This window comes from Formica exsecta, unplaced genomic scaffold, assembly GCF_003651465.1.
Source record: "Formica exsecta isolate Colony F162 unplaced genomic scaffold, ASM365146v1 scaffold768, whole genome shotgun sequence".
NCBI classification, from domain to species: domain Eukaryota; kingdom Metazoa; phylum Arthropoda; class Insecta; order Hymenoptera; family Formicidae; genus Formica; species Formica exsecta.
The window spans coordinates 99,754-117,890 of NW_021853535.1; the positions used below are offsets into that span (position 1 = coordinate 99,754).

The 18,137-nt window shown below is 29.5% G+C and overlaps 3 protein-coding genes and 1 long non-coding RNA gene across 8 annotated transcripts; 2 read left to right on the top strand and 2 right to left on the bottom strand.

The window, feature by feature from the left end:
- The first annotated feature begins 230 nt into the window (after positions 1 to 230).
- Positions 231 to 1,193, top strand: LOC115243951 (U6 snRNA-associated Sm-like protein LSm7). 3 transcript variants are annotated; one of them, XM_029821269.1, is made up of 4 exons: positions 235 to 388; positions 482 to 493; positions 564 to 738; positions 869 to 1,193. In XM_029821269.1, the coding sequence occupies exons 1-4, from the start codon at positions 383 to 385 to the stop codon at positions 1,006 to 1,008; spliced, it is 333 nt and encodes a 110-aa protein (XP_029677129.1). In that variant the 5' UTR covers positions 235 to 382; the 3' UTR covers positions 1,009 to 1,193. The 3 variants fall into 3 exon arrangements, with proteins under 3 accessions (XP_029677131.1, XP_029677129.1, XP_029677128.1); XM_029821268.1 differs by having other exon boundaries at positions 236 to 388; positions 561 to 738; XM_029821271.1 differs by lacking the exon at positions 482 to 493 and having other exon boundaries at positions 231 to 388; positions 561 to 738.
- On the bottom strand, positions 1,193 to 7,998 carry LOC115243948. Of its 2 annotated transcripts, none has more exons than XM_029821264.1 (10): positions 7,899 to 7,998; positions 5,605 to 5,739; positions 4,912 to 5,016; positions 4,351 to 4,494; positions 3,794 to 3,976; positions 3,333 to 3,471; positions 3,100 to 3,221; positions 2,690 to 2,919; positions 1,896 to 2,066; positions 1,193 to 1,604 (listed from the first exon to the last, which is right to left on the bottom strand). In XM_029821264.1, exons 1-10 carry the CDS (start codon positions 7,945 to 7,947, stop codon positions 1,326 to 1,328), a joined length of 1,557 nt encoding a protein of 518 aa, XP_029677124.1. In that variant the 5' UTR covers positions 7,948 to 7,998; the 3' UTR covers positions 1,193 to 1,325. The 2 variants fall into 2 exon arrangements, with proteins under 2 accessions (XP_029677124.1, XP_029677123.1); XM_029821263.1 differs by having other exon boundaries at positions 4,342 to 4,494; positions 7,899 to 7,997.
- A 1,934-nt stretch (positions 7,999 to 9,932) lies between these two features.
- Positions 9,933 to 10,980, bottom strand: LOC115243952. The gene is made up of 2 exons (XR_003885285.1): positions 10,670 to 10,980; positions 9,933 to 10,488 (listed from the first exon to the last, which is right to left on the bottom strand). It is a non-coding gene; the product is annotated as an uncharacterized LOC115243952 (long non-coding RNA).
- Positions 10,981 to 12,432: 1,452 nt separating this feature from the next.
- Positions 12,433 to 16,645, top strand: LOC115243950 (sarcoplasmic calcium-binding protein 1). Of its 2 annotated transcripts, XM_029821267.1 has the most exons (6): positions 12,433 to 12,723; positions 13,306 to 13,368; positions 13,960 to 14,126; positions 15,160 to 15,289; positions 16,042 to 16,145; positions 16,366 to 16,645. In XM_029821267.1, the coding sequence occupies exons 3-6, from the start codon at positions 14,004 to 14,006 to the stop codon at positions 16,492 to 16,494; spliced, it is 486 nt and encodes a 161-aa protein (XP_029677127.1). In that variant the 5' UTR covers positions 12,433 to 12,723; positions 13,306 to 13,368; positions 13,960 to 14,003; the 3' UTR covers positions 16,495 to 16,645. The 2 variants fall into 2 exon arrangements, with proteins under 2 accessions (XP_029677127.1, XP_029677126.1); XM_029821266.1 differs by lacking the exon at positions 13,306 to 13,368 and having other exon boundaries at positions 12,435 to 12,723.
- The last annotated feature ends 1,492 nt before the right edge of the window (positions 16,646 to 18,137 follow it).

The following is an 18,137-nucleotide window of genomic DNA, read 5'->3' on the forward strand; positions in this document are numbered from 1 at the left end:
CTCTTTCCAAGAAATTTATTCATAATTGAGTTGTTTAAAAAAACAAACACATGAGTATTACAACGAGATAAAAAAAGATTTAATCATTTACAAAATGAAATATATTTTGCAAAAATGTTTAATATTACAATGATTGTTTAATACAAATAGTGTGAAATTTAAATTTCTCTACGAAAATATGGAGAACATTTTCGTAATCTCGATTCAAAATTATCGATTCTAAAAACGCGGGAGAAATCGATACTTGACTTGTTGAATGATTCGATCAGACCGCAAACATAATTTTTAGAGTAATCTACGCGCGAGGCTTTACTTGAAATTGTTTTTGTTGATCTATAGAAAAAAAGTCCACCATTCGCGATTAAATCTTTTTTTCGTTAAGATGTCTGTAAGTATATAAAACTATATATATACATTTTTCATTTTTCCATAATCTAGGTTAAGATTTACCCTCAAGTTAACCTCACCATTTTTCTTACAGGCACCAAAACAGGTAATGCATCATACGTATAATAACTGAACTGATTAAGAAACTGAACACATCATTTGCATTTTTATAGCAGCAGAATGTCGAGCACAAAGAGAAGAAGAGAAAAGAGAGTATTCTCGATCTATCTAAATATCTCGAGAAAAACATAAGGGTAAAGTTTGCTGGAGGTAGAGAAGCTGAAGGTATACTCAAGGGTTACGATCCTTTACTCAACTTAGTACTCGACAACACAAAGGAGTATCTTAGAGGTATATCACTGATAATACAACAAACTTATAAATGCGATTATAGATATAACACCGGTATATTCTCTAACTAATTTATATCTCAATATCTTGAATGTTATCTGAAACGTAAACAATTCTCTTAATTATACAGATCCAGATGATCCATACAAATTAAATCAGGACACACGCATGTTGGGATTGGTAGTATGTAGAGGAACATCTGTAGTGCTTATTTGTCCCGTAGATGGTATGGAGTCTATTCAGAATCCATTCATACAACAGGAAGGATAAACATGAGACATTTGTCTTTAAACAACCAATATATGACGTTATATCTTGGAGAGAAAGAGAGTTATCTTAGTATCTTAAACCATTTCCATTTTTCTAATGATGAAGGAAGTATAATTTATTTTGCATCATATTGAGAGTTGAAGAAGCTTATATATGTACCTAGGAAATAAATGCAATTTTCTTAAAAAAAGATACACTTTTATATCTATGTTTACAATAAATAATACAATTATATCTAAATAAGGTACTACGTGTGAACTCCTGATGATGTACAAGCAACATAGGAGAATAAGTCATACGTTGCTTCAACTGCATTTTCATTCGATTCCAAATTCATTTCTTAACCATGGATATTGCTGCGGACATTCGAAACATGTGTGTAAATACCTGTATGACTTAAGCACTGTACTGGGTAATTTACAACTGTTTGGCAAGTCACAGGCGACTTCAAATAATTCAAAATGCTGTTTTGCGCATTGCCACGGTGCGAACTTTCCGATTTCATCCACGGATGTTGGCTTGCGCATCCATTCCACAACCTGATGACTTGTGACAAAGAACACATCATCCAGCCGAAGTACATCATCGATGAATTTCTAATTATAAGAAAATATTATTGATTAATTAAATAGAAATAATAAAAACTTTGCCAAATTATACTGAAAGAGGAAAATTAGAAAAATTAGACAATTTTATACATAACAGTTATAAAAATCTTGAATATACCAAATTACTTTTTAGTCTATAATAAGAGAGATAGATACAATAAATATTTTTCTAAAATAAACAGATCAATTAAAAAGATAAACATGTTAGTAATCAACCTGAGATAAATGCATCATTGATTTTATTCGTACAAAAGTAATTTTTTTTTAAATTCTACTTACATTAAATGCGTAAAAATATGTTGGATTTTGGAACCACGATGCATGAAAATGTAAACCAAAAGGTGCTCGATTTGTAAGATAATGCCTTTTAAAGTTTAACATAAGCATCTTATAAACCTCTTCGCCAGATAAATTGGAAGGACAGGAATCCATAGTAGTACAAGTATATTCCTAAATAAAAACAGTACAATATTATTCCGTAATAAAAACAACAATATTGTTTTTCAATAAAGTGTATAAACAATTAAATATATCTGTTATTTTTATGATGGAATTATTTTGATCTTTTATCGTTAGGTCGTCCATAAAAAAAAAAAAAAAACAAAGATTAAAATTGATATATACTTGATAAGTATTAAAAGAAAATAAAAGATAATAAACTATAAAAAGTGTCAATTTTTAATCATCGAGTCTCTTCATATTTCAAAAGTCTTATCTGCATATTTATTTGATTTGAGTTTATACTTTTAACAATTCTATTCTAAATTCCTCCGTATTCCGATATTAAAAATACGGAACTTTTCGGAGCGCTTTTTCATTTGGTGAAAGTTGAAACGTTTGTTTTATTTTATTCATATATTCCGATAAATCGTCGATAAATCATGATTATGATATTAACGGAAAGATTTGTGCTTCTTATAAAAATACATAAATTTTGAAATTGCACAATTTATTTCGTGCGCGTAACAATCTTATATTAAGTTACACAATCTCGGCTTTTCATCTTTACTCGATATTTATACTACAACAATCGAGAAACGTTCCAATCTGTCACGTGTATGGCATTTACTTACATTTGCCAAAAGTTGATTTAGAGGCAGCTCCCAGATATTCGGATAGGAACGAGTTGGGCAAAGTTGTCCCGCGTGGATGCACGGATGTGGTGGTTTGTAATCGAGCGTGTACGGCCACAATGGTAAATCAGAGAACGGTGCGACGATTGAGGAATCGTAAGCGAAGCCAAATTCGGACATCATTAGAAACTGACGATTCCATCCGACCTGCAGAAAAGGGGCCCTTATCCCTACCGACATTATTGCCCCATAATGAACATTCGTCATCTCATTTCAAGAAGGAATTGTAATTTAAGTTTATATCTAAATATGCAATAAATATAAATGCAATATTTATTTGTGAGACTCCTTTTAATAATTATCGTTGAATGAGTCATTTTTAAATTTAATCGTAAAATTACAATTCTTACCTTTGATATCGCCGATACGAACCGCTGCATATTTCTTGATAATATTCGCTACTCCGACCATCTCATCGAACCAGTCTTCGATCGTCGCGTTCTTCGACCACCACTCCTCTGGTCCGCGATGCCTAAGTAATGATCCTCGATTTGTTTTGCATATCGAATCAAACGGTTCTCTATGAGAGAGACTCATCTCTCAATTCCTTTTCTTTCTCAATATCTCGTTCAAAAATACTCACGTAACGGAATGTGCGGCTATTTCGTGGCCGGTGTTCCACAAATACTGCACATCTCTGTAATTCGTGTATTGATGACTGATGTAGAAAGTACCTCTTATGGGACAGCTGTTGGGATTTTTCCTGTCATTCGTAAATATTTCTGCAAATAATTATTTTCTGTTATTATTCTATATTCTTATTTTTTTCTTCAAACAAATCTCTATATTATTACAAGAATAAAAAATTATTAACATTAATGATATATATATATATATATAAACAGTCTCTCAGAAATCTAATTAATGAGCTTTAAGAAATTTACAAAAAATGAAATTGATCAATTTGGTTTTTAAAAGGCTCAAATATGCTTATATTTACTTAAGGTCACAATATACTTATTAAATTTTTTTTTTAAAGAAAAAAGGAAGAAGAAACAATCAAGATAATAAAATTGATTTTGTCGATAAATACTGGCTTCTTACTTGAATAGAGTTCAAAGTTTTCAGCATTCACAGCGTCATTGAAAGTGATTGTTATCATTTGTGGAACAGCGAGTACGGTGAGATTTCCTGGAATTCGAGTCCCATCCTTGGAACACCAACAATTTGGTAGTCGACATTTCTGCGTGTCACACGCCGGTGCGGCATTTGTATCATGTTGCATATCTATAACAGACCAATGACACTTACATTAATAATTGAATTGTGCGTTATAAATATTATTATTTTATATATTTTCGTACCGTGAAATAGAAATAACCGCAATTTGTTTTACTTTCAAATATACGAGCGTGAGAGCATCCTATAGAGAGCGTTTCACAAAATAATATAAAACCATTTTAAATTTTCTTTCAATTATTTTTCATATATCAATACGCGAACATTAAGTTTTATATATTTCGATATTCATATATTGCATATATTTATCGCGATAAAACTATGTACAATTTAAAAGACGAAGAATACTTTTCGCAGATCTATATGTACGATTGCGAAAATTTTGCTGCGAAATATATTTGCGTATCATTTACATCTCTTACCGCACCATCCTTCGTCCGAACCGTCAGGACAATCGACGCTTCCATCGCAGAAATACAGAGCCGGAAGGCACGTGCCATCTCCGCAAGCCAGACTTTTCTCGTCGCACTCGCCATTCTTCAGCAACGGCTTCGCTGGTTGGACATCTACGAGAAGCTTTTAAAATTTCACATCACCATTCGTTATAATAATACTTCTTTAAGCCACATATATATCTACGAGAAGCTTTATGGATCTTTGTTCCCGAAAAAATCTAGTTATACTAAATTAAATAGATCAAGACAACAATTACATGTTTTGTTTAAAATCAAAAATTAAAGTTAAAGCGTTTTGACACTAATGATAATTGGAATCACTAATGACAAATTGGAACCAATAAGGGATTTCACGGTTAAATAAAGAAACGAGATTAATTCATCGCCGCACTGTACGATTTTTCGAGTGAAAGTAATAGTTACGTGTATAATATTCGATCGTTTTCTTACGCGAGTAGAAATCGACATAAGGTTCGCCGGTGCCTCTATTCTGTTTATAGTATGTATAAGTATATATATAAGTTATACCTGAAGTTATATCGCAATTCTCAACATTTGTCTTAAAATCGCAAATTTGCCTGGAGACGTCAAAAAGGAGTCCTTGCGAGCACTTGAATTCGAATACTTCATTATCTGAAATATGATGATTAAACGCATATAATTTTCGATTAATACGTATTAATACGTGTATCATAATCTTCAGATTTTACATCAAAACAAATAATATGATTATTTATATATTCTCATATAAATTAAAATTAAAATGAAACAATAAAGCTCTTACGAATGTATATCATACAAAGGCGAGGGAAGGCAATTAAGAGCCAGCGCGATAATTTGTGCGCAAATATTATAATCTAATTATATTAATTATGTCAGAAATGAGTCGCAAACATAAGATTACAAATAATTACAACGAACAAGAGTGATATGTAAATAAAAACAAGATAAAATAAAATTTTTAATTAAATGAAAAAAATAAAACTTCTAATTAAAATATTTATTTTTAATAATTAATATTCTTTGTAAGATATAATTAATCGCATAATATTGTAAACAATTTATTATTGTTTGACACAAGCATATATACTATTATTTATATTAATGTTATGTGTATATTTATATTATGTTTTTACTGACAGGAAAGAGCGATTAAGTTCATATATGGTCAACCTTTAAATAAATTTCAATTTTATTCCTTTTTGTATAATTTATAATTACCTAAACAGAGAAAATATTTGGCACATTCTGTAGGCGACCAGACGTTATGCGACAGTATTTTAGGATTTCGATAGAACTTGTTGTCGTCTATGCAAGGGACTTCTCCGGATTTTCCTTTCTCCGCCGCAGTATTCGCTGAAAAAGACATCACGATGCGGAGATATCAGTTGCCCGACCCACATCTTCCACGCTTCTAAATTTAAATATCAATAACAATTTCTTTTTACAAATTAATAATAATAAAACATTACAAAGTATGCGTTAAAACTTCCATCCGTGATATTTTCGTATATTGTGTGATGAATTTTTTATAATTTTTCTTGTGCGTATCGTCTCTCTCTCTCTCTCTCTCTCTGTACGCACAGGATGTTTGGTAACTGATGGTGCAATCAAGGAAGCTTTGATCATTTATTGCAAAATTAATACGTGCAACAACAACTCTTTGATATGAGAATAGCTTAATCTTTTATTTATTTGTGATCAGTGGCTTTTTCGTACATCCGTATAATTTTTTTAATGATTTCCTCAGGCAAAATTTTAAGACGCGCAATCATTTCTTTTATATTATTCACACTTAATTCGGAATATTGTTTTATATTAATATATTTTTTTCAAATAAAACAAAAAATATTAATTCTTCGTTATTTTTAGAAGAAAAACCAAATATCAAATTTTTTAATTTGAAATAAAAAATGTATAATTAAAAATTTATAATTAAGAAAGATGTGATATATAAAAAAAAGAGAGAGAAAAAGACATTTTATAAGATTTATAATAAAAAAAAAATTGTCTTAAAATGAATATAAGGGAAAACGATTTTCACATAAAATAAATATTATTGATTGAAACGATTTCGATATCTCAAAGCTATAAGATTATCTTTAAGTGCGCGATACTTTCACGTTCCGGTTCGGAAACGGATATCTGTAGCGTGCGACGTATACTCATTCGAAGAGAAATCTCGGTGCGATTAGCGCCATCGTTTTCACCCGAATGCAAAAACGGAAGTGAAACCTCCGGCGCGCATCATGTCTCATTCACACACAAAACGAACCTTTCAGAGTCCATTTTTATTTATTTTTTCGCTATGTATATTTTATTTTATAAAATTAATAAAGACGAAAACCGATATAATTTTGTAAAAAAAAAACCACAGTTTTTGATGCTAAAAATAGAGAACAGGGGGATATAGCTTTTTTTAAACATAAGGTAGATATTTGAGTAAATGAATTTTTTACTTATTGTTAGCTTTAAATTTAATATCTTTATTCTTTGTTTCATTGATTATATTGAAATTTTATTAATTATATCCATATTTTTCCGTCACGACAAGTTTGTATGATATATAAATATAATAATTTTCCACCATACAAAAATTTATTTTATGTCATTTATCCTGCTTGTCTTAAAACGAAATGGAAAAAGGGGATTTAATTTATTTATGTTGTAAACTATATTTATTTTACAATTTTATTTATTTAAAGACATACTTTGAATAAAAACATCTCTCTTGATTTAATTTCTTTTTTATTAGACTCAAAATTGACTAATGCTGCAAAAATGCAATAATTATGTATTAAATTTATAATATATTTTCTAATTATGTATTTTCGAACTATTGATTTATCATAAGAAATAAAAATAATGGAGAAGATCCATTTCGTCAATTATTAAATGATATAAGATGATGTATATATGGAAAATTAATGAGGGAAGGAAAATATGTTTTTTTATACTGCTTATTTCTTATATAATTAAATAAATATATTTATATTATTTCCTGTATTCAGTTAATCGTTTTTTAAAATATATACATAAATATGAAAAAATATTTAAAAAATTGTTTTAACTTTGGTCGCAAAAGATTCTTCTGGTATACATTTTTCTTTGTTTAAAAGGAATTTATTTTCAAAATTTAATCTAAATCGAAATATGATGTTTTCGGAAATTTCGTCAAAATTTATCCGAGCAGCACAAATATGTTTATATAAAAATGCATATATAGTATCCATAATTATTAAAGTTATATTTTTAATTCAATCTAACATGTGATTATAAATATGGTCTATAGGGATAAAATATATAATTACTTTTTATATAAATTTTCATATTTAATATTATTTATTTATAAACAGAATCGTAAAAAACGCGCTAGAAAAGGGGGGAAAGGGAATAACCGGATCTTAAGTTCAACGCCTTCTGAAATTTAATTCGCCCTTGAAAAACGAAGATTCGCGTGACTTAGAATAAGGGAAGACACGCACTCGCGAATACTTTGCTAATTGCGAACTCACCGGAAACGGCAAGCAATGCGATCAGCACAAAACGGATTCTCGATCTCATGTCGATCCTTCGCGCGCGCGGATCTTTTACGCGGGTTCCACGCGCGACAGCTCGCACTTTCAAACTGACGGCCCCTTACGAAAGCACGCCTTATATGACGAGTATACTGCGTTTAATCGCACGGATCTCTACCAAGCCGTCTATTTCACTCGTCTCCGGTGATTGCAATATCGGTACTTCGAATACCGCTTCATGGCATACTCTTTGCCCATTTTGGGTTCGATTTTTCCTTTTGACAAGAAAGTCATCGTGCCAGTCATCGTTTCTCGCGATTTGCCATTCTTCGATATATCTTTATAATTAAGCTTCAAAATTGAAATTCTGTAGAAGTAAAGCTTATTTGAAATTAGTTGGAAATTTGTCTGCGATTACTATTTAAATATGGTATTGTTACATTTATTTGCACCGTCAAAATTTTTTTTTAATAAGGAAATGTTTTAATTTTAATCGCTAATTATACTCAAAAATTATATCGATGCCTGGATATTTTGTCCTTGATCAAAGAAACATTTATGCATTCGTTGAATGATGTATCTATAAAGTATCGATCAATTAGCTTCTTTTTCGTTTGAAATTATGATGATATTAGTATAACAATTATGTATCGATACAAATACAAATAGTTATTTGATAATCAGTGAGAAAATTGTAAAAACACGTATTGTTTGTTAAACGCAGACTGAATTTTTGCTTGGCTATAGCTTTTATATTAGGTCTAACTTAATTCTTTTCTAATTGAGAATTAATAAATTATTAAAAAGATATTCCTCTCACATACAAAGATAAACAAATAAAGTCTATTGTCTTATTAATTAATCATATGAAGGAAATAAAATTTTGTCTATCACAATCAAAATATTAATGTGATTTGATTGTGATAAAACATATGCGCACAAATTACCGCGCTGGCTCTTGATTGGCTTTTATTTCTTTCGTATGATATATTCATATAAGAGCCTTTATTAGTTAATTTCTTATTCATTAATTTAGAGATGACAAATCCTTCACTAAAGACGTACTTCCTTTGAATTCTTTAGACGAATTTCTTAGTCAATTTTAAGAAATTTTCTTTTTTTACAAAATTGTCGAAATTTTGCAAAGACTCTTGTAAATTTAAAATTATAAACGAGAAATACAAAATCTTTTTGTTGACTGAGGTTTTAGAGGGCCAAATATATAACAAAAATTTTTAATAAATTGTAGACTGATAGCAATTTTTATAATTTCAGACACAATTAGTTCTAAAGATAAATAATGTTGAAAACTAACATATATAATATATCTATCCCAGCAAAACGGGCTAAACATTATTTTTGGACGATTGTTAGCTCCTAGACTCGTAAAAGTGTCAGGCAAAGACGTGCAAACAACAATAGTTCTGATTTAAATGATGGATAGTGACCAAGATTGTAGTCAGTCGACTCTGTCCGACACTCTCTTACAAAGAGGAATTTTGTATAATTTTTCTTCGAATTTCGAATGCAAAGAGTTTAAATCATATCGAATCGCGCGACGTTTTCGCGAAAGGCGACGATTTACTCGCGCTAATTAATTATCTCTTTGTGAGATGAATCGCGCATCCATCATTCCCGCCGTTTACACAGTTGGAGACGAATCCGTACGATCTCGCAGCGATTATTACCGGCTGGGACATTCGCCAAATAACTGTAAGCTTGTGTGTAATCGCAGAGAATCTATCACGGTGACGTTCGATTTGGTAGCTAGCCCTAATTTGCCGCGCGAGATAATCCCGATGTACCGTTATTTTTCGGAGACAGCACACCTTTCTAATGAATTATCTCGATGTTCATCACGGCTACGAAAGTATGAATCTTTCTCTCATCAAAGAATAATATAATAATTGTGACAAAATTGTAAAAATGTTTTCTTGAATAAAAAAAGTCAATTTTTGCTTGGCAAAAGTTTTATATTAGGCTAAATTCCATAATTAATTATTGACCATTAAGAGGTTTTGTAAAATTAAATTTTAGGTAAAATAACAGTTTTTATTCATTAATTTACAGGAGACATATTTAGAGATAAAAATTTGATGATAACAATATCTTTTGAATTTTATACATGATCCGCGAAAATCGAACTTTTCATAGATAATAATTTAAGATATTATATTTTTGTCAAATATACTTCACACTAAAATATAAAGCTACACGAATAAAATTTTAATTCGAGTTTAGCTGCTTATGTGAATATTTAATGTTGAGTAATAAAATATTATAGAGTTAACATTAAATTAAATATTTTCACGAAAATCTAATTAAATTTCAGTAAGGAGAAAAAAAATGACAAAATTATTACATAATTTGCAATTGTCCTTTTTAACACATAAATTCAAAACTATAAAATTTCTATTTTTCCTTCTCTTTTCCCATGTGTGTGCCGTATAATATAATCAAGTGTCATAGAATAAAGAATGAGACAACACATTTTCATTGTAGATATTTGTTTCCTTGCCAAAAATTACTTTGCTTTTCTAGCTATTACGCGATCATGCCATCAATCATTCTTGAATGTTTCAGGAAACTAAAACACGATCAGAATGTACACAGGTGTATAATATAAAATCCAAACAACAATAAAATTTGAAAGGCATCCGAGAAGACATTCGAAAAGAACGATTGTGGAATCTTCTTTGTAAATTTACATGTATGTTACGTTAAAAAAAAAAAAAGAATATGAATGTTAAATTGAATACCGTCATTACCTGAATTTTCGTAATTTAAAATCCGATTCACGCAATTTTCATCTGTCCGTCCACATCTGTTTCGGTTTCGGTAACAAATATAGAGTTTACGATCTACGTGATGTGTTTCCTGTTGCGGATTGAAGATGCTTTTGAAAATGTCATCGAGGTAGATAAATACTTATAATTTATTAACGCACGAGCTCATTTCCGCATCATCGGCAACAAAGAGCGTGATCACGCGTATCCCGTGACGGTCCATCGAGGACAGAGACCATGTACGAAAATACATTTACGCGGAGCAAGAAGATAAATCGAGGTAGCCGCGGGAGGCACAGTCGTTGCTTCAAACGTGACCTCCGTTCAAATTAGATAATGCTGTAAAGAGAAGAACGGCTGGCACGTATGATGGGACATTCTCGCAAAAAATTTATGAATTTGAATAAGGAAATTATATTTTCGGGTGAAAAAAATGTGCTTCTAAATAAAAAAAAATTTGTGTAAAGTTGTAATATAGATGTTCGATTACGCAAAGACTTTATCTTATACGTATATTCACGCTTCATTTATAAAAGATTATAATAATATTAAATTCAATGCAATATACATATCATAAATATATTAGCTTTTTGATATGATCTCTTTTCGAAGTCTTATATATTCGTATGATGATCATAGAGTTAAAAAATATAACGCGACATAATGCTCGCGACGTTCACCCTTCTTATCATTTCGATTTAGATTCAAATTATAAAAATTTCACTATTGATGAACTATTAATGTGCTCGTCTCTTAAAATATTTTACCGTGTCTTGCCCGAGGCTGTCTCACGGAAATAATTTCCAAGCAACGAGAGAACGTACGCTCGACCTCCCCGAGTACGTCACGCGTCGCGCGGGGACACAACATAAGGAAAGTTCTCGGTCGAGAGTCTGATTTCAGCGGGACCTCTCAGTTAAATTCGGACTGCTCCGATCCGCTTCAACGTAAGCTGGCTCAATTAAAATTTAGATCCGTTCCCGTCAACGGGAATTAGAAAGGCGGAAATGGTGATACCTCTAAATCCCGTGTTCCAGCGATTCCGTACGAATGCGAGTAGATAATTGATAACTTCCTGTTTACTATGCGACTGGGACTTATTTCCCGAAGTCACCCCATTAATGTATAAAATGCTCTCGATTCTTTTCAAATTTAGTAATAATCGTATTTTACCGCGCGTTGGGAAAAATAAAATTAATAATAGTTAATTAATAATAATTAAATGAATAATAGTAATAGCAGTGTAGTAATCAAATTTTTTTGTTGATAGCCTTTAGAAAATCTCCGAGACCATTTAAACTTCAAGATAAAGATATAAACGATACATGATATACAGACAGAAAAAAATAAGCACTAAATTTTTTATGAATGTATAATATATGAAATGTCAGATATTAAAAATATATTAGAAGATTAATAGTATAAATTATTGAAGTTTTTTTTTTTTTAGTAATCATACCGTTTTTGATTTTCAATCTCTAGAAAAGAGTTTCATAGAAAGATTACGCTGTAAATGAAAGAATTATTGAAAAGTGCTATAAATTAATAGTACCAAGTCGTGCTTGGATAAAGAGAGCTTTCGTAAGGAAGAGACGAGATTGTGTAAACAGATCTAAAAGTTTCACGGATGCAAGATGGATAAGTTCGATGCAAATGCGGACGCGCGCGATGACATTTCCACCGCTGTGTTTGTCGCCACCTCCACTATATGAGTTTCTTCCCCGGTACCACACAGTCTTTGTATCCCTCGCTCAGAGGGAATAGCCTAAGTTTAGACCCAGCGACAATCCGGTCGAGTTCAGTGTAAAACCACCATCCTCTCGAATCACTTTCTTCACGCCGGACGTGCTTTTCCGCGTGGACGTCGCGTTTCGATCTGAGCAGAAGAGCTCGTCGCGATCCGGAAAACATTTTCGTCTTTTCGATATTCCGTGTCTACGAATTATTCAAGAGAAAAAAGAACAGGGGGAAATAATAAATCACGATGGCATATAGCTGGGATAACCGCGTTAATTTCATAGTGAAGTTTTTATATGGTTAGTAGATGAAAAGATATTGCAAGAGTCGATATAGATTTACGGCAGAGGAAGATAATTAGAAAGACGGTGGTTGAAAGATAATATATTTACAAGCTGCGTTTACCGGAATCGCGATATTAATGAGCAAAATGGATGATTTTTTTATGTAAATATAAATCAAAAGAGTGTAAAATAAATTGACTTTTGTTTTGTGACACAAAAGCAGATTGTAAAATTTATATTTACAACATTCACAATAAGTATATTGTTTCGTACAATTTTAATTTATGAAATAGGTACACATAATATTTTTTTTTTTAATTTATTACTTAAAACAATATTTCTCGCCTCTGTCGAATATGCATTCGTGCAATTACATCCCCTTGCATTATCTTGCATTTCTCATGTGCTTTTCATGTGTGTATATGTGGACCACGTGGTATGACAATATCGTGGCGATTTGATAATACATAGATTATTTCACACACACATAAACGATAAGTTGCCATCCAAAATAAGTGCTAAAGAACATATATAACATCTTCCGATGATATATCTTTGTAATTAATTAAAAACTCAAATTAAAATATTCTATTATAGTAAAATCTACCTGAGATCAATTGAAGAATACGATTATCTATACATATATATATTCAGGGTTGGGTAAGTTATTTTTTTTTTTTTAACTAAGTTAAGTTTAAAGTTAATGGCCCAAAAATTAACTAAGTTTACGTTAAAAGTTACTTAAACAAGAATTAATTGATAGAGATATTATAGTGTTTAAAAACAAAACGGTTAATAAATATCTCAGTTAAAAAACTTTCTCCTGTTTAATTTGAACCACTCTACCTGCACACTTGCGTTTTATCTTCATCTTTAATCGTTAGGTATTCTAACAATAAATTAAACCAATTTAAAAATATTTATTGAATTGTGTTAATGCATTTAAAAGTAACTAGTTTAAGTTAAAAGTTAACACATTAAAAATTAACTAAGTTAAGTTAAAAGTTATTAACTTTTTCAACTTAACTTTTAACTTTTTAACTAGTTACTACTCAACCCTGTATATATTTCTCTTATCTTCTATTTATTTATTATCTATTTTTTCCTTTAAAAAATCAGTTTCCAAAAAAAATTCTTTTTTAAAATATATATTTTTTTTTTTTTATGAAAACTACTCAAAATTAAAAAGATCAAAGAATCCACAATTCAAAAGAAGTGCACTTAAATGAAGAACATCCTGTATAACTGCAGATATAGATAACAATGGATTTTTGGACAAGCACGATTTCGAATGCATGGCATTGAGAATGACGTTGATCGAAGGCAAAGGAGAATTTAATTATAATCGATACCAAGAAAATCTCCACATCATGCTCTCCTTGTGGGAGGAGATAGCTAACCTGGCGGATTTTGACAAGGTACGCTCACAAGACATTGTTTCTACGACAGATGACCATTTCTTCTGGCACGATTTAAATCTCTCTCTTACACCAGCTTGAAATTCTTCAAATAATTTAGTTCTCGAGATTGTAACTCAAGATCATTATATATGTATGTATATCTGTTGCAATCTTTCTCACGTGTTTTAAAACAATTATCTATAGCGATTTGTTATATCTTTCTTCGACAATACGGAATATTGTTCCCGATTTTTTTACGAGCATTTTACAAATATGTTTATTATTTTATATTAACTAGATAATTAAATTCAATTTTTGTTAAAAATTAACGCACAAAGAAGTTTAATATCTTGTTAAAATCTAAATGTATAAATAAATAATGAATTTGATTTAATTCTACATATTGATTTCCTATCCTATTACTGATTTAATAATTTTACTTTAATATGAAAATTCTTAAGAGAAAAAGTATCTAAGAAAATCTTGTAATTAATTATTCTACATTAATGAAACAATTTTCTTAATACGAGTTTAAATAAAAAATTAACGCTTTCAATAATAAAATTATTGTATGCGTAATCACAGGCCAACAATTTCAAAAATTTTATTAATGTTATTTTACATACACATACAACAATAAAACATTAATCAGAATTTTTGAAAGATATATTCTGTACCGATTAAACGAATATATCATTAAAAATCTGAAAGCTAAAATTAAAAATAATTTTTTTATGTTATTGAACCAAGAAATAGATCTGCATTCTTAAAATGTAAGAAGGTTATTAAAAACTTATAACGAGAAAATTGATGGCCTAATTATGCGTACAAATTTTATTATTAAAAATGATAATTTCGATTTCAAAATCGTATCAAAAAGATTGTTTTATCAATTTAAAATAATAATTTATTATTTACAAATTTTTCTCAGATTTTTTCAGATATTTTAGCTTCTATATTAAATTAAATTACTAAAAAATATACATATATAAATGCCAATATAAAATGCTAATAATAAGTGTTTGTGTGTAATTTTTCTATTTTTTTCTAGGATGGCGTTGTAACGACAGAAGAATTTAAAAAAGCCGTGCAAAGTAGCTGTGTTGGTCGTTCTTATAATGATTTCCCGCAAGCCATGAAGATGTTCATCGATAGCCATTTCAAGATACTTGACATGAATGGTATCGTATAACATTCATAAACATACGAAACAACAAACATATTGCGGAGAATGACAAATAAATTATAATTTATTCTCGTAAAGATAAAATCGATTTAAAAAAATTGCAAAATTGGACATTATATTTTTTATATTTTCTGAAATAAGGTTTCTGTAATATATGGTCATCTTAAAAATAAGTAATTCATTTTACAGTTATTGAATTCTTTTCACTAGGTATACATATTTACAATTTATCTATTAATTAAATATTAAATTATTTTTTTATATAATTATTTTAAATGTATTAAATAATTGTAGCTTTTTTTAGAAATAGCTTCAAAAAGGAATCGTAATTTGTTGAATCTCAAAACACATGTCTTTTATTTTCAATTTTAATTTTGGCGATAAGAAATAACTACAAAATATATTAAATGCATAAAACGGCTTATCTCCAAATTTACTATTGACGTTTTGATAAAAACGTTTAGCAGATTGTTTTTTTTAAAGACTATTCTTAAGAAAAATTTTAAACAATGTCTCAGAAAATTTTCATGTAACAAATCTATTTGCGCGCAAATAAAATATATTTTGAATAGTAAATAATTTCTAATTATTAAAAGAATATAAAAGCGTTATTTTATTCAGTCAATATATATATATAATTTTGAAAAAAATCATATATTTATATTATGTTCTCTAGAAGAGATACTCATGCACTCTAATTATGATTTCGAATAAGACATTTATTGAATTCTGTGATGCCTGTTTCAGAGGATGGCGTAATCGGTGCCGAAGAATTTCGATATGACTGCGTGTCAAGGATTGCAGTGGATAACATAGATGTTCTCGATAAAGCTTATCAGAGTCTTCTGAACGTAAGTTAAGCAATTTAATTTTATGATTTACAAAGTTAATCAAATCAATTGTTATTTTGCCTAATGTAACTTTATTGTATTTCATTGCAACTGTTCAAAAAATTTAGCGAAATATTTCAAGTTTATTCGAAAGAGATCTGAATGTATACATCTTTTATCGAAAATAATTACGTTAAATATCACACGCCAAAAATAATTACTTTAATTATCACGTTGACAGGATGATGACAGAAAACGCGGCGGATTGACTTTATCACGTTATCAGGAATTATATGCTCAATTTCTCGGTAATCCCGACGAGAATTGCCCGGCGATCTACCTCTTTGGGCCGATAGAGCAAAAATCGTAACCTAACGCGCCATTTTTTGGAAAGATATATAAATCCTTACATAATTGTATGTACAAAAAGACACTTGCACAAAATATATTTAAGGCCTATGTTAATTCTAGAAACTCTGTGAAAAATTATTATAATAAATCAGATATTTTATCATAAGCAACAGAAATTTTTTATAAATTTTGATATTCCAATATGATATAAAGCTCCACACAATCAACGCGAAATAATTAAAAATTATTATGACATTTCTACCTTGAACTTTAATCATTATTCGATATTTGTATCAACCGTATTTGGAACATACTATTATGAAAATCTCTAATAATTCATTAATAATTCCTTCATATATATATTCCAAATTAAGGTATATAGTGTAAAGATTGCCAGATTTTTGAGCCACTTCCAATAATTTAACCAAAAAAAAATTATAAATATAAAAATTTGTAACTTTTAATGATGAGCAATAGTGGTAAAAAAAATAGTCGGCGAATTTTTTGGTTTAATTGAAAAACAAAAATAAATAGAAAAATAAATTAATAAATTAGAATAAATCAGAATAATTATATTGTATATTATTATATACATATTATTTTGAACGATCGCATGTGATTAGATCTAATGAAATTTAATGTATGTGTGATTAAATTATAACTATTTTAATTATAATAAATAGTATTATTATTATATCCACTAGCACATAAATTATAATTTGAATATTTCTCTGCAATCTTCTAAAAATGATTTTAATGACTTACATTTATTTTGTTTGTTATGTTACTTATTGATAGTATTAATTTGTGATCGATATTTGTCAAGCGAAAAATACAATTCTTTATTTAACAACATTTAACGTTTAAAGTGCGCAATCACTATAGTATCGCATATACTGCTACGTATCATTGCAAATTTGAATTTATAGGCACATACTAAATATCTGATATATTTGCAAGTTCATTATCGCAAAAGAGAGAGATTAAAATATAAAATAATTTAAAACTCACCTGTATATTACGATGCTCCTCCTCTTCTGCTTATTTTATGTCGCTCCTTTGTGGAACTCACTCGCGAAAATACGACGTTTACGCGAAAAAACATAATTAATCACGATAACACGCATATTAATCGACGCGATTAATCGCATACAACGTGCATTTTATTTTATATTATGACTGAAAAACGCGAATATCACGATTACACGAAAGTAAATACGAATCGCTGAAAAGTCGCGCGATCGAATTCATACGATGCTGTCTTTTTATGAGAATGTAAAATTTAAATAGTCACTCAAGTTGATATTCACTAATCGTAATAATTTTACGAAATAATCGCGTTTTGAGAGATAATACGACGGAGCATCTCGCGCTACAACTTTCTCACTCGAATATCGCGGTATCAATGAATGAACAAAGCCACGGCACGTAAACATAACGCGCTATTGTTCGCCGCGAAAAACCAAGGTCTTGTGACTATATTGATATTTTGACATCACGAAATATTTAATGTTATAAAACAACGTAGCATTATAAAACAAATTTTTATACGGAATATTCTAAATATTTAAATTTCGAGAGAATTGATTTTTAATAAAAGATTTTTAAATGAGTCATGATTTTTCTCACATTAAATTTTAATCACACGATCCTGCGATTTGT